Source organism: Sparus aurata, chromosome 24 (assembly GCF_900880675.1).
Source record: "Sparus aurata chromosome 24, fSpaAur1.1, whole genome shotgun sequence".
NCBI lineage: Eukaryota > Metazoa > Chordata > Actinopteri > Spariformes > Sparidae > Sparus > Sparus aurata.
The window spans coordinates 13,117,609-13,133,728 of record NC_044210.1 but is presented as its reverse complement, the minus strand read 5'-3'; the positions used below and the strand labels follow the sequence as shown (position 1 = coordinate 13,133,728).

Below are 16,120 nucleotides of genomic sequence, written 5' to 3'. Positions count from 1 at the left end.
GCATAAGTATAACCTTGCTTTTATCTGGAAGATTTAGATTGAATCCCATATGATAAATGTCTGCTATAAAGAGGGGAAGGGGGGCTGTTTGGCATTTTTTAAGTGCTTGTATTTGAATTTATTTGAACTTTAATAAAAACCTATTTTTCTACAGAAAGCACGATTTATTTCTGTATCTCTTTTTTTCAATTTAAACAACTAAAAACATTACAGGAGCCTCGACAAACAGCAGAAAACTCCAGGTATCAAACTTGGGTTTTATTTTGAAAATGTATGACGGGTATCAGACTTGGCCAAGTAGCTATCAGTCCAGACTGGGGTAGCTAGTTAGCATGCTACCTTTAGTAGACTTCTCCGCAAGACAATACATATACCTCATAGAATCATAACTATTATTCACATTCTGTTGATAAAGTTGGGTGATTTAATGAATGTTTTAATTTAAATTCTTACATTTTCTACCATTTAAAGAACCAGAGTAACCACTAAGAGTATGAATTTGAAAGGTGGCGAGTTCTTAAATATTGCACCTTTTAATAGTATTTCATTTTTATACCCATGACTTTTATTTTGAAAATGCATATTTAATCTCTTATTATAAAAGTCTGCCTTCGTTGGCATCTTATACATGAATTTATCTGGACTCGCACTCTTCTACAGAAAGCATCACTGATAATATAATTTCATTAATTATTAATATTATGAGTCATTAATTACAATAAATAGTGACATTAGTAGTGAAGTTAACTTCCTGTGAGTCTGATGCTCATTGTGCTCCAGCCTCCAGAGGTCATGTGACCGGCCTCTCCTCCTGTCATTAACCCCCGCAGCTCCAGATCTGTGCGCCCCGTGCGCTCCTCTTATCAGGAGCGCGTGCCCACCGCGGACTCTTGCCCTCGCGCGCAGACAGGTGAAGATAAGAGGCCAGCCGGTGTGAGAGCAGCTCGAGCATGTTTTCTCCTAAGTCGCCTAAAAGTTTGTCCAGGTATGTCTCCGGGCCGGGTCCGGCGGCCGGGGAGCACATCTGTATGGTCGAATGTGTCTGCGAGCCGGACTGCACCTGCACCGAGCACGGCGCGAGACACTGCGCGGCGCGAGACGTCAAGGTAGGCCTCACCTGTCCCTCAACATCTCGAGCCTCTTCATGGAGTTTTATTTTGAAAAGTTTTGATTGAGTTTATTGTGGCAGCAGGTGGTTTAATGGAGACCTTGATCAGCCCGTGATGATAATCAATACATGGAACAGGTCAGAGAGCACAGACTGGGTGTACTAGATTACATTTACCTGAAGTACTTCTACTCATTACTTCAGTATTTCAGTTTCATGCAACTTTATGTACCAATCCTGAGGTTAATATTCAAGATTTTACTCAACTAGATGACATTTTCTTGCATTAAAAATTATCATCTGATTATAAGATATCAAATTTTGTACGTTAAACTTCAAAAACTTGTAATAATGTGCTTCTTATTCAACGAGTATTGCTACTTTTCCTTCAGTACAGGATGTGAGTGATTCTGACAATGAGACAAATAATCCTTTGTTGATCATTTTGGGTAGTATTTTCTGAAAAAAAGTGTTAACATAACATGATACTACCCCAAATTCAAACTTGAGTAAAAGTAAAGATATTGTGTTAAAATATTACTATATAATAAACTATTATTAAAAGTGAAAGTCACCCATATGAGTGAGTGACTATAAATTATATAGAAGTTCTCGAGTAAAAGTCTTAAAATATCTAATATTAAATGTAGTTAATATTAAATTGTAATTATGATGGAATACGTAATCTGCAAAGTAACTAGTAACTAAGTTATTGAAATAAATGTAGTGGAGTAAAAAGTAGTTGTAATTGCCTCCAAAATATAGTGGAGTGGGGGTGTAAAGTAAGAGTACCTCAAAGTTGTGCAGTACTTGAGTAAATGTACTTAGTTACATTACATCACTGACAAGGAGTGGGTTTAACCTAAACGTAAAATGTTAATATGCCAAGAAACTATTGAATCTGTCTGTCAAATTCATATAAAAAGTACATTATTTACTAATAAGTGCTTTTCCAGCACTGGAAACATGCAGTTTAACTACCGCTACACCAAACTCTGTTCATTTTTTCACACGTTTTATTTTCTTTCCATATTGTGAAATCCTGGACAGTCTCACCTCTTCCGGTACAGAGAGCTTCACTCTTGGTTGAGCTGGCTGCAACTCGTACTTATATACAACCTGTTGGGAGGTTCACAGTTAGATACGCTTCTCCTCCAAATATGTGTCTCCCCTTTTGATTTCTGTTGAGCTGATCCCGCGTTGGACAGACGTTTAATTGTCAGGTGCGAATAAAGAATCTGTATCATGTGTAACATGTAGCTCATGTTGCTCTGTTGGGTGAAAGCTCTGATTGTGTGCTTTCTGGATAAAAGCCAAATAAATGTAACGTAATCATGCAAGTCGTCGTCTCTCGGACAGTTTAGGATTAGACCATATAAGACGTGAAATCAAACACCCAATGATTGTTGCCACAGTTACACTTAGAATAATTTATTTCATTACTTTTATTACATGTATCCAGTCCAGTGTTGACATTAAGATTATTTCAGTGGATGGACTTGATGGTTGCAGCAGGTTTCCAGCTGTTCACATCTGTTCTGTCCATCCTTAATGACAGTATTCAAATTTTTTGAATGAAAACAACAGGTAATCATGATGCAGGTAGGCATCATATATGATTGTTATTAACTGTAAATACAGTGATGTTAGTGATTAAAATATCCCTATTCATCAATATACAAAGTGTGTAACTACAAGCTGGAGGGATGTAGGGATTTTTAGTTTACTTAAATAATATTTGCCATGTTACATCTTTTAATTTAGCGATTTATAACTCAAAATAATGCAATTAAATCTGTTTCCTCAACTGATCTTAAATTTGATTTGATTATGAAAACAATATAGTTTAAAATTAATCATTTAAAGTGCTAAAATGTAAAAAAATAAATAAATATTTCTGATTTAACCCTTTTTATTTACTTTTCCCATTTCATTTAGCAATTTATTGATTAATTAGTTATTTTCAAGTGTATTAATATATATTTTTTTCCTGTTAGCATATTACCCCCATGTATTTATGAAAACCTTTGTTATCTGTATTTTTTGTATTCATTATCCAAATAAGGGAGGGTACAACATTCCTAAAAGTGCATATATGGATATACAAAGACAGATTAATATACAGAGTGAATTATATTTTCATCTGTTCCTGTTTCCACTCCTGGCAAACAATAAAGTACTGTCGGGTCAGTGGGTCAGAGTTTACTTTGTGTAGATATCAGTGCGCTGAGACGTCATAAAGACGCTGAAAATGTATGTTTCTGGGAAATGTTTGTCTAGATACACTGTCTGTCTGTCGGTGTGTGTGCGTGTGTGCGTGCGTGCGTGTGTGTGTTGCACTTTGAACAGCTGAACAGTACTCATGAATTCAGGCGTCAACATGTTATGTCACTTGCCCTAATCACTGTCATCAAAAAAGCTCATTGTCTCATGTTTTAAGATCGAATACTCAGGTGATGACACCTGTTATCAAAGCCCCAGTGGCCTAATGGATAAGGCACTGGCCTCCTAAGCCAGGGGTTGTGGGTTCGAGTCCCATCTGGGGTGGTTGCTGCTTTTATTCTCCAGACAAACCTTCAAAACACTCCCAGTGGTTCACAGCAACCCACCTACCCATCATATAGGCTGGTTTTCAAAATAAAACCTACCCAGATTTAGCCCAAATTTCTTGAGTCAATATTGTAATCTATACCTACATTAGCTCAAAGATCGACTTCATATTTGTAGTAAATCTTTTTGTTTAATCTGAGATATATGCTTCTCGTTCTTGACATTGAAAATTACGGTACTTTTATAATATTCTCTCAATAAGCTCTCTTCCATAGTTAGTTGTCCACCAACAGAAATTAAAAAATGACACTCTGTATTGTACCGTGACTATGATGCATTTAGATATAGCATTTCAAGAAGTTAAAATAACACAAATGGTATTTCTGAATGGCTTTTCCCATTTGGAGTGCAGCTCTTCACTTCTCTGAGCAGCCAATGACTGTTGACTTTAAGCAGAGTCACAATGGGAGGATTACATGGAGGGCGAGTCATGTGGTGTTCTGGCCCCAAACCTGCAATGCTGGGAGTTTCTCTGAGTTTGGAATTCATCAGTATCAACACATGAATCTGATCAGTATGTGGTAGCCCGACTTTGATATTGAAGTTTCTGATGAACTCTTAATGTCAAGTTTTGCTGATTAACAGGAACGGACCAGTCCAGTCTGCAGGCATGAGAAATGTCTGAGTCACAGGGGGATTAAAACTCTTGGCATGGAAAACTTTTACTTAAGCCACCGAGCTGAACTCTTATATGATAATGTCTTAAGAAAATAGACTCACAGAGACGTTTTAGATGGAAAAATTAGGTCATAAATCCTCAATATGGCTGTTATTGTAAAGATTATGTTTACTTATAAATAGTCGTCTGGTTATGCTGTTTGGTCATTTACAAACATGGCTTAAAAATGAATTTTTATGTCAAAGTTGTGTCAGGATAAGACCATTGTCTGGTCCAAACATTTATAAGATTATACAAGTATAAACACAACATGGAATCTAAAGGGATCTGAGGCTTACATTTCAAAATAAAAGTGAAAATATCAGATTGTCCATTGCCACTACCAGCGGTAGGTTTAGTGGCCCTTCATCATATGCATGCAGTTAGTTTTATTAGTTAATTTCTTTATACTAGTCCTCTTGACTTTCTCCTTTGCTGCTGTAATGAGTCCTCTTGCCACCAGAGGTCCCTGCCCAACAAGAAACGAAATGAGGGTTGTAAGCAGCTGCTTTTATAGTCGACCTATATGGACGTCCTGACAACATGAAATGTGTATATTGTAATACAGTGTTTCTTTTGTAATTGTTTTGTTGCCGTGTTTGCATGGACTGACTTTGGTTCCATGACTACACCTCCTAGTTTTGGTTTTAGTGCGATGAGTAGTTGCAGCAAAAAATGTTTATCATCATCATTATAAAGCTAGTTCTACACCAGGCTTCATGCTTTTTTTGCTTTATTGTCCAAAGTTATCTAGCTGTGGTGGTAATTTCTAAATTCCAAACCAAGCTTTACAAGCTGTTTGTCAAAATTGTAGCAGCATCTGTTGCAAATAAACACTTTTGTGCTCTTTTTGCTCTGTGTTGTATTGTCTTACTCCTACTGATAACTGACTAATCTCTGACCACACAACTTTTGGGATTTGTGTTCACTGAGAGCAGAGATTAGAGGACGCGGGGTTTGAAAAAGCCTGTATGGGGTCAAGTGGGAGCTTGTTGAGTAGGTGGATGGTGGTTGGCTGGAGGAACTCATCCATTCGTTCCACTTTCTATTTCACGAACTCAGGAAATGAAAACAGGGAGGCATGCTTTTTGTTGATAGAGCAGGAAATTAAAAGTGTTTGAGTTTTATGTTGCTTTTGTTCTGAGCCTTACTTTGTTCCTGAGCCTGACTTTGTTCCTGAGCCAATACTGTAATGACTTTATGTAAGACTTTCTTTTATCTCTCCAGAAAAATGGCCTTGACGCTGAGAAACACGGCCTTGACAACCTGGCCTACGAGTACGGGAGTCAGAGTGAACTCTACCCTCCATCGACAGCTTCCTGCAGAGCGACTTTTAAGCTCCTGGGACTCACCCCCGAGCACCAGGTCCACGCCATCCAAAGCAGAGTCTCTGGCCTCAATGGAGTCCTCACTGCCAGCTTGTCCTCAGCCAGCAGCCTGGCCAAAGTGGACTATGATACCTCAGTTATCACAACCAAAGAAATCGTCCTGGAGCTCCAGGCGATAGGATTCAATGTGGAGTCAGCAGTGCGGATCGGAGTGAATGGTATGCACTGCCAGTCCTGTGTGCAGTCCATCGAGGGACACATTGGTCCTTTATCTGGGGTTTCACATATTCAGGTTTCGCTTCAAGACGCTGCAGCGCTGATTGTATATCAGCCTCTTCTAGTTACACAAGAAGAACTAAAAGACAAGATCGAGGACATGGGTTTTGAAGCCACCTTATTAACCGCTGATCAGGGGGACGTTTTTAACTCGACACAGACAGTTACCATTTGGATCGTAGGGATGACTTGCAACTCCTGCGTTCAGTCCATAGAGGGGAGGATCTCTCAAGCGACGGGAGTGCGGTCCATCGCGGTGTCACTGAAGGAAGAAAAGGGAACAATAACCTTTGACCCCAGTCTGACGCAGCCGGAGCAGCTCAGGGCGGCGATCGAGGACATGGGCTTTGAAGCATCACTTGAAGGTAGACACCAAGAAAAAACACTGACTTGTGATTAAATGTTGTTATCTGAAGGTGCAAAAAACAATTCTGGGTAAAGAGCTAGGCCAGCTGTTTACTCCTCATACTAAGCTAAGCAAACTAAGCTACCTCTATCCACTGCTGTGGAGGCTTTTGTTTTTGCCCCCTAAAAACCATGTCTGATGTTGTAACTGACCATTGATCCAATGTCCAGCGTTCACTGCAAACAGACAAGCTGGTCTTTTACCTAAGTTGGAATGAAGTTATTTCTCAATCCACTCAACCTTAAATGCACAGTTATAAAAGGAGGGATAGCTGATTTTTGAGTATTGTTTCCAGGTTGTCAAATTCTCGCGCTTTGGGTTAAAATCATAGGCCAAACCTGGGAACGAGACTCAACAATCATCTATCTTTCTCCAGAATCGCCTTCCCTACCTTAAACCTTCCAGAGTTCACATCTACATACGATAAGTAAGTTGGTGTGATGGCAATGTGTCACTTGAAAGTGGTCCAGTTCAGGTTGCATTCAATTGTTGTACCCATTGAATGTGTTAGTAGTTGTAATAACTCCCCTGTTTATAGTCTAGAGAAGGTTTAGCATCTGTACATTATGAGCAAAAACACTTTTCAGCCCAGAAATCCAGCTTCAGTCCTCTAAGCCAACAGGACGCCTCACATTCACCTCGCCTGATGGCTGTTTTGGTCGGTCACTGTGGCAACCAGTCAAGTATGCTCCCCATCGGACCTGGAGGGCCCTTATGCTGGCCGGTGCTTTCTTGCTGGAGTTAATGACGAAAACAGCTTGCCAAGACGTGGAATTAACTCGGGCAGATTAGGAGCGGAGTCTTTCATGTGCCTTTCAAGGTCGAGCTTCCTGCAGGTGGCTTAGTTAGTTAGTAGAAAGAAGTGAAGCGTTCAGTCGCTTATGTCGAATTTTTAACGATATCTTATCTTGGTTGGTTTTTGTTGTTTTACCTATATGAATGGAAACATAAATGGGCGTTGCATGGTCAATAAACTATTGCTTGTCACAAACAGAATAAAAAAATGTAGAACATTAAAACTATAGATTAGGGTTCATTCAATCTGCCAAAAAGATAATAACAACTCACCACTGGTTTCACATATGCAGTAGTGCTCCACAAGACGTGTACACTTGTAAAATTGGTGGAGTTAAACTTTATTTCGACACTCATTAATATAAACCTCTATCTTCTTTGGCTATTGCTGATGCCGCCACTGACTTTGTTCCTTCTTCTCTACAGAACCTCCAAAGAGCATCCAGGGTCAAGAAAAGTCCAGGCCTGTCTTTTCTGGACTTTCTGACCTTCTTGACTTAAAATCACAGAATAAGGCAGGGGTCAGCAATGGCACTCTATCACACAAAACCACCGGGAACGAGGTTAAAGTACAAAAATGTTTCATCTGCGTAACGGGGATGACCTGTGCCTCCTGTGTGGCCAACATCGAGCGGAACCTCCTTAAACACAAGGGTAAGAAAGGACAATCGCCGTTATGATATTAGTTTTAGGTTACACGTTTAATGCCGGTGTTTCACCTTGACTGGTAGGAATCATCATGGTGTTGGTGTCACTAATGGCTGGAAAGGCGGAAGTGAAGTATGACTCAGAAGTCCTGAACGCTGCTGCGGTTACTCAGCTCATCGAAGACTTGGGTTTTGGCGCCAAATTGATCGAAGACAACGCGGTAGCACACGGGAAACTGGACCTCGCTGTAAGTCCACACATGAAGCAGCTTCATGAAGAGTAATGATATAAAGAGGACATTCATTTCCACTGGTTTTCATTGTAGATAACAGGCATGACGTGTGCATCCTGCGTCCACAACATCGAGTCCAAGCTCAACACAACCAAAGGGATCCTCGGGGCCTCGGTTGCCCTTGCAACCAAAAAAGCACAAGTCCAGTTTGATCCAGACGTGCTCGGAGCGCGAGATATCATCAAGATCATTCAGGTGACGATCGATTTCTATTTCTATTTCTCTCCTCTCCTGTAAAATCTTTGACATCATGGTGTCATTTCTCGCCCCAGAGTCTTGGATTCGAGGCAAGTCTGGTGAAGTCGGGCTACAAAAACAACCTGGATCACACGGAAGAAATACGACAGCAAGTATCTGGTTTAAAATCCTCCTCATCATCAGAATGAGAAGTTTCGTAGTCCATAAAACATTTCTTCATTTTCTGGGTGAACATGCTTGGATGAGCACACATATGCTTCACCCCATTTCACAATCTCTATCGCCAAGAATGTGCTGTCAGCATGTTGTTTTAGGCATCGCTGGGGCCTCCTTCCCTCGCTGTCAGAGCGGGTCAAGCGTTCACTTAGCTAAAACTGCTATTCTGTGAAAAAAATATGTTCTTTTGAAAGTGCATGAGCTGCGGTTCTTTGGAAAAGGTGCATGGAAATTAATGACAATCCACAGGAAAGCGGCAATTTGGATAGGTATTGGTGTTCTGTAACTATCTATGAGGATTAAGCTAACATAACTGTCAGAGGAGAAGAAGGTTAGAGGCCAAGCATGCTTCCACTAATAGGAAACACCCCAGATGGGACTCGAACCCACAATCCCTGGCTTAGGAGGCCAGGGCCTTATCCATTAGGCCACTGGGGCTATACATCATATAGGGAATCTGTCAGAAACTCGTTATTTTCTCTCTGACGTGAAACAGTACCATGTTAATTGTGAAATCCATGTACAGGTGACGTGTTCTGTCAAAAGGAAATGACAGGTATATATTGTTGGCGTCGTTGTTCCATGTCTGGTCTCTCTCCAGGTGGAAGAACTCCTTCCTGCTCAGTCTTGTCTTCGGCCTGCCCGTCATGGGCCTCATGATCTACATGATGGTGATGGACAGTCAGCACCAGGAACATGGAGGCTCCATGCCCGAGGAGCAGAACCTGCTGCCCGGCCTGTCCCTCCTCAACCTGGCCTTCTTCCTGCTCTGTACACCTGTGCAGGTAAGCGAACACAGCATGTCTGACAAACGGAGCTCCACGGTTTCGTTCTTTTCACGTCTTAGACACTGCAGGTCTTCCTCCCCCCCAGATCTTCGGAGGCCGATACTTCTACGTCCAGGCGTATCGCTCGTTAAAGCACCGCACAGCCAACATGGATGTGTTGATAGTGTTAGCCACCTCGATCGCCTACATCTACTCCTGTGTGGTCCTCATCGTAGCCATGGCAGAGAGAGCCAGCCAGAGCCCCGTCACCTTCTTCGACACTCCACCTATGCTCTTCGTGTTCATCGCTCTGGGTCGATGGCTGGAGCACGTTGCAAAGGTAACAAAAGATACCAAGATGAAATAAACTTTTGAGATCCTCACATGCTTTTATACAGTCGTCATTTTGTTGGTGTTGGTAACTCTAACTCAGAAATTGTAACAGTAGGCGTGTTTGTTGTTTCGACATTTTCAGAGTAAAACCTCGGAGGCTTTGGCAAAATTAATGTCACTTCAAGCCACTGATGCAACCGTGGTCACCCTGGGACATGACCACTCCATCATCAGGTGAGTCAGCGACATACAAGAATCAACATCAGCTGTGTAAAACCACAAACAATGTCGAACCCACCGTTATCAAACTAATGTGCGTGTCTTAGCGAGGAGCAGGTGGTGGTGGAGCTGGTCCAGCGGGGCGACATCGTCAAAGTCGCCCCAGGAGGAAAGTTCCCTGTGGATGGGAAAGTGATCGAGGGAAACTCCATGGCGGATGAGTCCTTGATCACAGGTAGAATTTATAGGCTACAATAGACACATTCATGGTTCCAGATTCCTCGTTCTTGATTTCGACTTTAGGAATGAATTTAGGCGTCACCGCTTGTGTCTCTGTCAGGTGAGCCGATGCCTGTCAGTAAGAAGGTGGGCAGCTCGGTGATCGCCGGCTCCATCAACGCTCACGGTGCTCTGCTGGTGGAGGCGACTCACGTCGGTGCCGACACGACTCTGTCTCAGATAGTTAAACTGGTGGAAGAGGCCCAAACCTCCAAGGTAAGAACTCTATGTTCATGTTTTAACAACTTAAATAAAGATCAGGACGACAAACACACGCTGTCCATCGCATAGAACATAATATACAAGTGTGAAGGATTCCTTGTTTTCTTTACAAGTCAAGATGTTCATAGATTGCAGCTTAAAAGGCAGAAAACACTCAATTTAGTCCTTTAATTTCATGTTTTTTTAAGCTTTAAATCCTGTTTTTTCTTAAACCTCAATTTCAGACATTTTATTATTATTATTTGCATTCTCACAATATATTATTTTGCTTTATAGTAAAGAAAAAAAAGAGGGAAAAAAACACAAATCTAAATAAACAAACACAACTGATACGTCTAACTACTACTAATCATAAATAAATTATGAAAAAAAGATAAATTATAAATTATTTGATTGAAATATGTCAAAAAATGTATATGTTACGACTGGAGTTGAGCTTGTTTGCTTGCAGCACGCTCAGTTTTTCCCTCCCTGGTTGTTTTTGTTTGTTCAGGCTCCGATCCAGCAGTTTGCCGACCGGCTCAGTGGATACTTTGTGCCCTTCATCGTCATCGTCTCTGTGCTCACTCTGGTGGCCTGGCTCGGAATCGGCTTCGTCGACTTTGACATAGTAAAGGAGAACTTCCCGGTAGGCGCACACACAGATGCTTACACTCGTTTTCAAAATAAAAGTTTAAGTATTTCAATCTAATAACCCGTTCTCCTCCTCGCAGGGCTACAACCCGAACATCTCCAACGCGGAGGTCATCGTCCGCTTTGCCTTCCAGGCGTCCATCACAGTCCTGTCCATCGCCTGCCCCTGCTCTCTGGGGCTGGCGACCCCGACAGCCGTGATGGTGGGCACCGGGGTCGGAGCTCAGAACGGGATCCTCATCAAGGGAGGCGAGCCGCTGGAGATGGCCCACAAGGCAATACTCTTTACATCCTGTTACTGGGGGCTGCTTCCTGTAATATCCAATTTGTTTCAGTACTGATTAACTAGTGACACCATGTGGTAACAGATGGTACTGGAACAATTGCAGGACGGTTATAAGATCTCTCTCATTTACATGTACACCAGCAGTTTTCAAAATGCAGTCTGGGCAGACTGTAAGGAGTCAAAAAAAAAGGATAAATATAATATTTTGGTTGGTATTCTTTGATCCTGTAATCCTGCAGCAGGTCTCAGGTCTTCAAAGCTGTCTACAGTCTGAATATGAGTAAATGTTTGCCTGCAGGCAGAACCAACATCTAAATCCAACACGTCCACCCTGACTGTGCTGGATTGAAGACACTCCAGTGAGATCACAACATTGGATTTAACTGTTTGTTCTGCTCCAGACGGATTTATCATTCTAGTCAGATTGCACTCATCTGATCCTATCACTGATTTGAACTGCCGAAGTCTTGATATTGTCTGATAAGAGACAAAATCTGCTGTAAGAAGAAGACAGGGTCGTGACTCTGCTGTGTCTCCGTGCCTCAGATCCGTGTGGTGATGTTCGATAAGACCGGCACCATCACAAATGGCGTGCCGCGGGTGACTCGCGTGTTGGTGCTGTGGGAAGTGGCCCGGATGCCCCTGAGGAAGATCCTGGCGCTGGTCGGCACGGCGGAGGCCAGCAGCGAGCACCCGCTGGGGATCGCCGTGGCCAAACACTGCAAAGAGGTAACAGAGATCAGGCTCACGAGCAGCTACATGTTTGTGTTTTTATCCTCGTAAAACCTTTGATAATCTGTGTGCACATAACAGGAGCTGGGCTCCAGCGTGCTGGGGTACTGCCAGGACTTCCAGGCGGTGCCCGGTTGTGGGATCAGCTGTCGGGTTTCCAACGTGGAACATTTGCTGCAGTCACAGAGCGACGAGCGCTTCCTGCTGCCGGGAGTCACCACGGACGAGAGCAGCCTCCTCTCTGCTGCCGAGCTGTCGCCTGCAGGTCTGACGGCTTCCAACGTCGAGACAATCAGCCGTCTTTAAACACATTAGCTGCTAATTATTCTCGTAAAAATCTTTCTTTCATAGCAACTACAGTTTCTAGAAATGCCTAAATTAACCCTTAATTATCAGCTCAACTCTTTAAACTACAATATCTCAAGGAGTTATGACAAACAGCGTAGTGTTAACATTCATTTTTATGTGTTTGATTATTAGTTTAAAGTTGTTTTCAAGGTTAAGAGTTTGGTTTCAATGATCCAACAACACTTTAATGATATTTTAAGGGATTCTTACTCAGTATTCAGATATTTAATTAGAGCATATCTTAGATTTGAATGTTGTTATGGAGTAAAAAACACTTATTTACTGAATAAAAGTGCAAAAACGCTGTCACTCATATCTTCTTTTGTGGATTATAATATACGAAGAGGTTTTAAATGTTATTCAATCTCAATATAGATATCTTACCCGTCAGAAGAAATTAGACCATCTTAATAATCTGTCAAAATACATTGATATATTAAAATCCATCAATTTATCCATTAGTTTTCCACCTTCCTCACATTATAATTCCTCAGTTAAGTCACTAATCATGGGAAATAAAAGGAATTTTAACCTTACCGGTGAGCCTAAAAATCCTGCGTATACGTTGATACTTATATTATGGGAACAAATTATGATTTGGGGATCTTTCTCCAGAGTCCCTGACGGCTAGAAACAGACCAAACACAGCGAAATCATGTGAAAATGCAGCAAATTTCACAATATTTATTTTCTTCCAGCTGAGCCTTCGTCTTACTCCGTCCTGATCGGGAACAGAGAGTGGATGAGGAGGAACGGCCACCACATCCAGGCCGACGTCGACGCCGCCATGTCCAGCCATGAGACGAAAGGACAGACGGCGATCCTGGTGGCAATAGATGGTGAGGAGCAAAAAAAAAAAACATTCACATTTTATTTCAATTGATTATTTACTCCAGAATTCTGCCAGCCACAGTTCTGACTTTAAACTCAGAATTTCTACCTTTTTTCTCAGAATTTACGACTTTAAACTAAGAGTTTTGACTTTGTCTTTAATTCTGTCACAAAGATATCCTTCCGTGCATTCACACGTCACTGTTTTCTGTTTGTGTTTTCCGTGCACAGGTGTGCTGTGTGCCATGTTAGCCATCGCTGACACAGTTAAAACAGAGGCGGCGTTAGCAGTGCAGACACTCAGCAGTATGGGCATCGAGGTGGTCATGATCACAGGAGACAACAGACGCACGGCTAAAGCCATCGCTGCCCAGGTAAAACACACGTTTATGAAATATTTTATGACTTAAAAATATATTATACGCAATGAAATGTTTTATCTGAGTGCAGGTGGGGATCAGGAAGGTGCTGGCGGAGGTTCTGCCTTCGCATAAAGTGGCCAAAGTGCAGGAGCTGCAGGAGAAGGGCCTGCGGGTGGCCATGGTGGGGGACGGCGTCAACGACTCGCCAGCCCTCGCTCGCGCTGACGTCGGCATCGCCATCGGCACGGGCACGGACGTGGCTATCGAGGCGGCCGACATCGTCCTGATCCGGGTAGGTGACGCCGACGCCGAGGCTGACGGTGTGTCGAGATAAACTGTCTGACCTGAAGGTGTTTACTCGGCAGAACGACCTGCTGGACGTGGTGGCGAGTATCGAGCTGTCGCAGAAGACGGTGCGGCGGATAAGGATCAACTTCGTCTTCGCTCTCATCTACAACCTTGTGGGAATACCCATCGCTGCAGGTGTGGACGGATTGTACACTTCTGAATCCTCTCTTTGTCATGTGAAGTAAAGCTGGTCCAACTGCTGTCCAACACCATCCTCTCCTCTGTTGGTTGCAGGTGTGTTCATGCCCGCTGGCCTCGTGCTTCAACCCTGGATGGGCTCTGCTGCGATGGCTGCCTCGTCTGTTTCAGTGGTTTTGTCTTCTTTACTGCTGAGAATGTGAGTCAGAATATACATTTGTGTTATCATTCTGTTATTAATGTTATCTTTTTGATTTGATCTTTTAACATCTGGTTCTGTTTCCAGTTCAGGTCTTCTTCTTCTTCTTCTTCTTCTTCTTCTCCTCTATATATTATAAGCATGTATAATGTAGCTTATACCACCATCTACTGACAGAACTTATTTGCTCTTTCTTTTCTGTTTCGCAACATTTCAAAAGTTTGTTTAAAATTCACTCGTAGGTTAAAAAAAAATCACTCTGTGTATGCGTTCTATATTTTGCCTTCCCTGATGTATCCTGTGACCTTTCCTTGCGCTGCCGCAGCGTCCTCTCTCCTTTATTTCTTGTTATTAAATTTTTCATTTCATCTCATCATATTATACCTCAGAGGTGAATATAATAACCTTCCGTTTCCTCCAGGTACAAGAAGACCTCGGTGGAGCTGTACGAGGTGCGAGCGCGGGGCCAAATGAGAAGCCTGCGGTCGTCGCAGATCAGCACACATCTGGGCGTGAACGTGCAGCGGCGGAGCCCGGTTCTCCCTCGGGAACAGCCGGGCCAAAGCGCCGCCGTCACACCAGCACTCTCCGGCCAGGGACCGTCTATCAACTCTGTCCAGGAGCAGCAGGACCGCTGCTCCCTCCTGGACCACCAGACTGCAGAGGACTCTAATGTGTAGTAACGGGGGGGAAAAGGGAAGAAAGACTCTCTTTGTCTAATATTTCTGTGTTTACTGGATGTAAATAGTTTAAAAGTGCTCTTACTTTGGCGGAATAAGTCGAGACAATCTTTAGGAAAAGCTGCGAACAACCCAAGTGAAGCTACTGATGAAGAATTGTGTCATTTTGTTGTAATTCTCATTAAGTCACTGCTGTACAAAATGCACTTTTACAATATAAACACAACTCAAAGTGAAGCCACACGTCGTCTGAGACTCTCAGGTTATGAATAATGCATCAGCTGATAGAGAAAAATCAACATTTTCTCCGAGGTGTGTTTGTGTCTCCTTCATCTGGTTTTGCACATCCCGGCTGCAGGAGGGAAAATGTTGTTTTTTTTTCCATGTCGCTGTGTTTAAGATTTGTATCTTTAAACAAAGCTGCACCGCTGCGAAGTGCTCGTCGTGTTATTTATAGAGGAGGAGAAGAAGAAGAAGGAGTCAGACTGTCTGGACTAGCACATGTATTTTGAGCCGTGCCGAGGATAATTAATGGAGAATATTAATCAAATGATTAATCCGTGGACTCTAAAGTTAACCAGGAGAAATGTGTCTCACATGGTGTTGAGGTGAACAGATATAAAGGCTTCATGGATAAATATGGCTGACCTTTTTCACCGCAGACACTTGTGAAAGCAGGAAATGACATTAACGACGTTAACTCCACCTATGTGAGTTTAAAAGTCATTAATTCTCTGTGAAAATGATTTCAGATCAGGAACATGGCAGCTCACATCACTTCCTACTCAGGTACGTGTTAAAGGATCATTGCACTCAGATTTGTTTGTGTGACAATTCTCATCGCTGTTCTTTAAATTCAAACTGCTCCATGACACATAAACTGCTGTTTCCTTTAAAGGAGCGATATGTAAGAATTGACCACCTGTTTGCTAGATACCGCAAGAGTAAGCCTAACTGCTAACTGTAGCTGGCGCTAGCTAGTTAGCTTAGTTAGCCGTGCAGCTAGCGGTCCAAACTGAGAGTTCGGTGAAGAGTGTTGGTGTTTCCGCTTGCACAGAGGCTTTAGTCTGGCTAGCTGGTTAGCATGATAACTTCAAAAGGCTGTATATCAAACAATACATTCAAAACTGTTGATATTTTACATATTGCACCTTTAATATTTGATTAAACTGTTATTTTTACTTGACATTTATCTGACCAGAACTTTT

At 42.3% G+C, this 16,120-nt stretch overlaps 1 protein-coding gene and 2 non-coding genes across 3 annotated transcripts; 2 read left to right on the top strand and 1 right to left on the bottom strand.

Annotated features, from left to right (window-relative positions):
• The first annotated feature begins 840 nt into the window (after nt 1-840).
• atp7b (ATPase copper transporting beta) lies at nt 841-15,149 on the top strand. Its single transcript, XM_030410393.1, has 21 exons — nt 841-1,106; nt 5,604-6,345; nt 7,608-7,835; nt 7,913-8,076; nt 8,155-8,316; nt 8,394-8,467; nt 9,137-9,320; nt 9,409-9,642; nt 9,778-9,869; nt 9,962-10,089; nt 10,195-10,349; nt 10,849-10,983; nt 11,069-11,263; nt 11,821-12,003; nt 12,088-12,271; nt 13,053-13,193; nt 13,417-13,559; nt 13,636-13,839; nt 13,913-14,030; nt 14,130-14,232; nt 14,654-15,149. The coding sequence occupies exons 1-21, from the start codon at nt 951-953 to the stop codon at nt 14,910-14,912; spliced, it is 3,984 nt and encodes a 1,327-aa protein (XP_030266253.1). The 5' UTR covers nt 841-950; the 3' UTR covers nt 14,913-15,149.
• trnar-ccu (transfer RNA arginine (anticodon CCU)) lies at nt 3,583-3,655 on the top strand. The gene has a single exon. It is a non-coding gene; the product is annotated as a tRNA-Arg (tRNA).
• trnar-ccu (transfer RNA arginine (anticodon CCU)) lies at nt 8,901-8,973 on the bottom strand. The gene has a single exon. It is a non-coding gene; the product is annotated as a tRNA-Arg (tRNA).
• Nucleotides 15,150-16,120: the final 971 nt, after the last annotated feature.

What these genes read in the sequence shown, in the direction of transcription:
- atp7b (XM_030410393.1), top strand. Translation starts at nt 951, where the DNA reads ATGTTTTCTCCTAAGTCGCCTAAAAGTTTGTCCAGGTATGTCTCCGGG. An exon ending in GCGCGGCGCGAGACGTCAAG is followed by an intron (nt 1,107 to 5,603) that starts GTAGGCCTCACC and finishes TTATCTCTCCAG; the next exon opens with AAAAATGGCCTTGACGCTGA. An exon ending in CTTTGAAGCATCACTTGAAG is followed by an intron (nt 6,346 to 7,607) that starts GTAGACACCAAG and finishes TCTTCTCTACAG; the next exon opens with AACCTCCAAAGAGCATCCAG.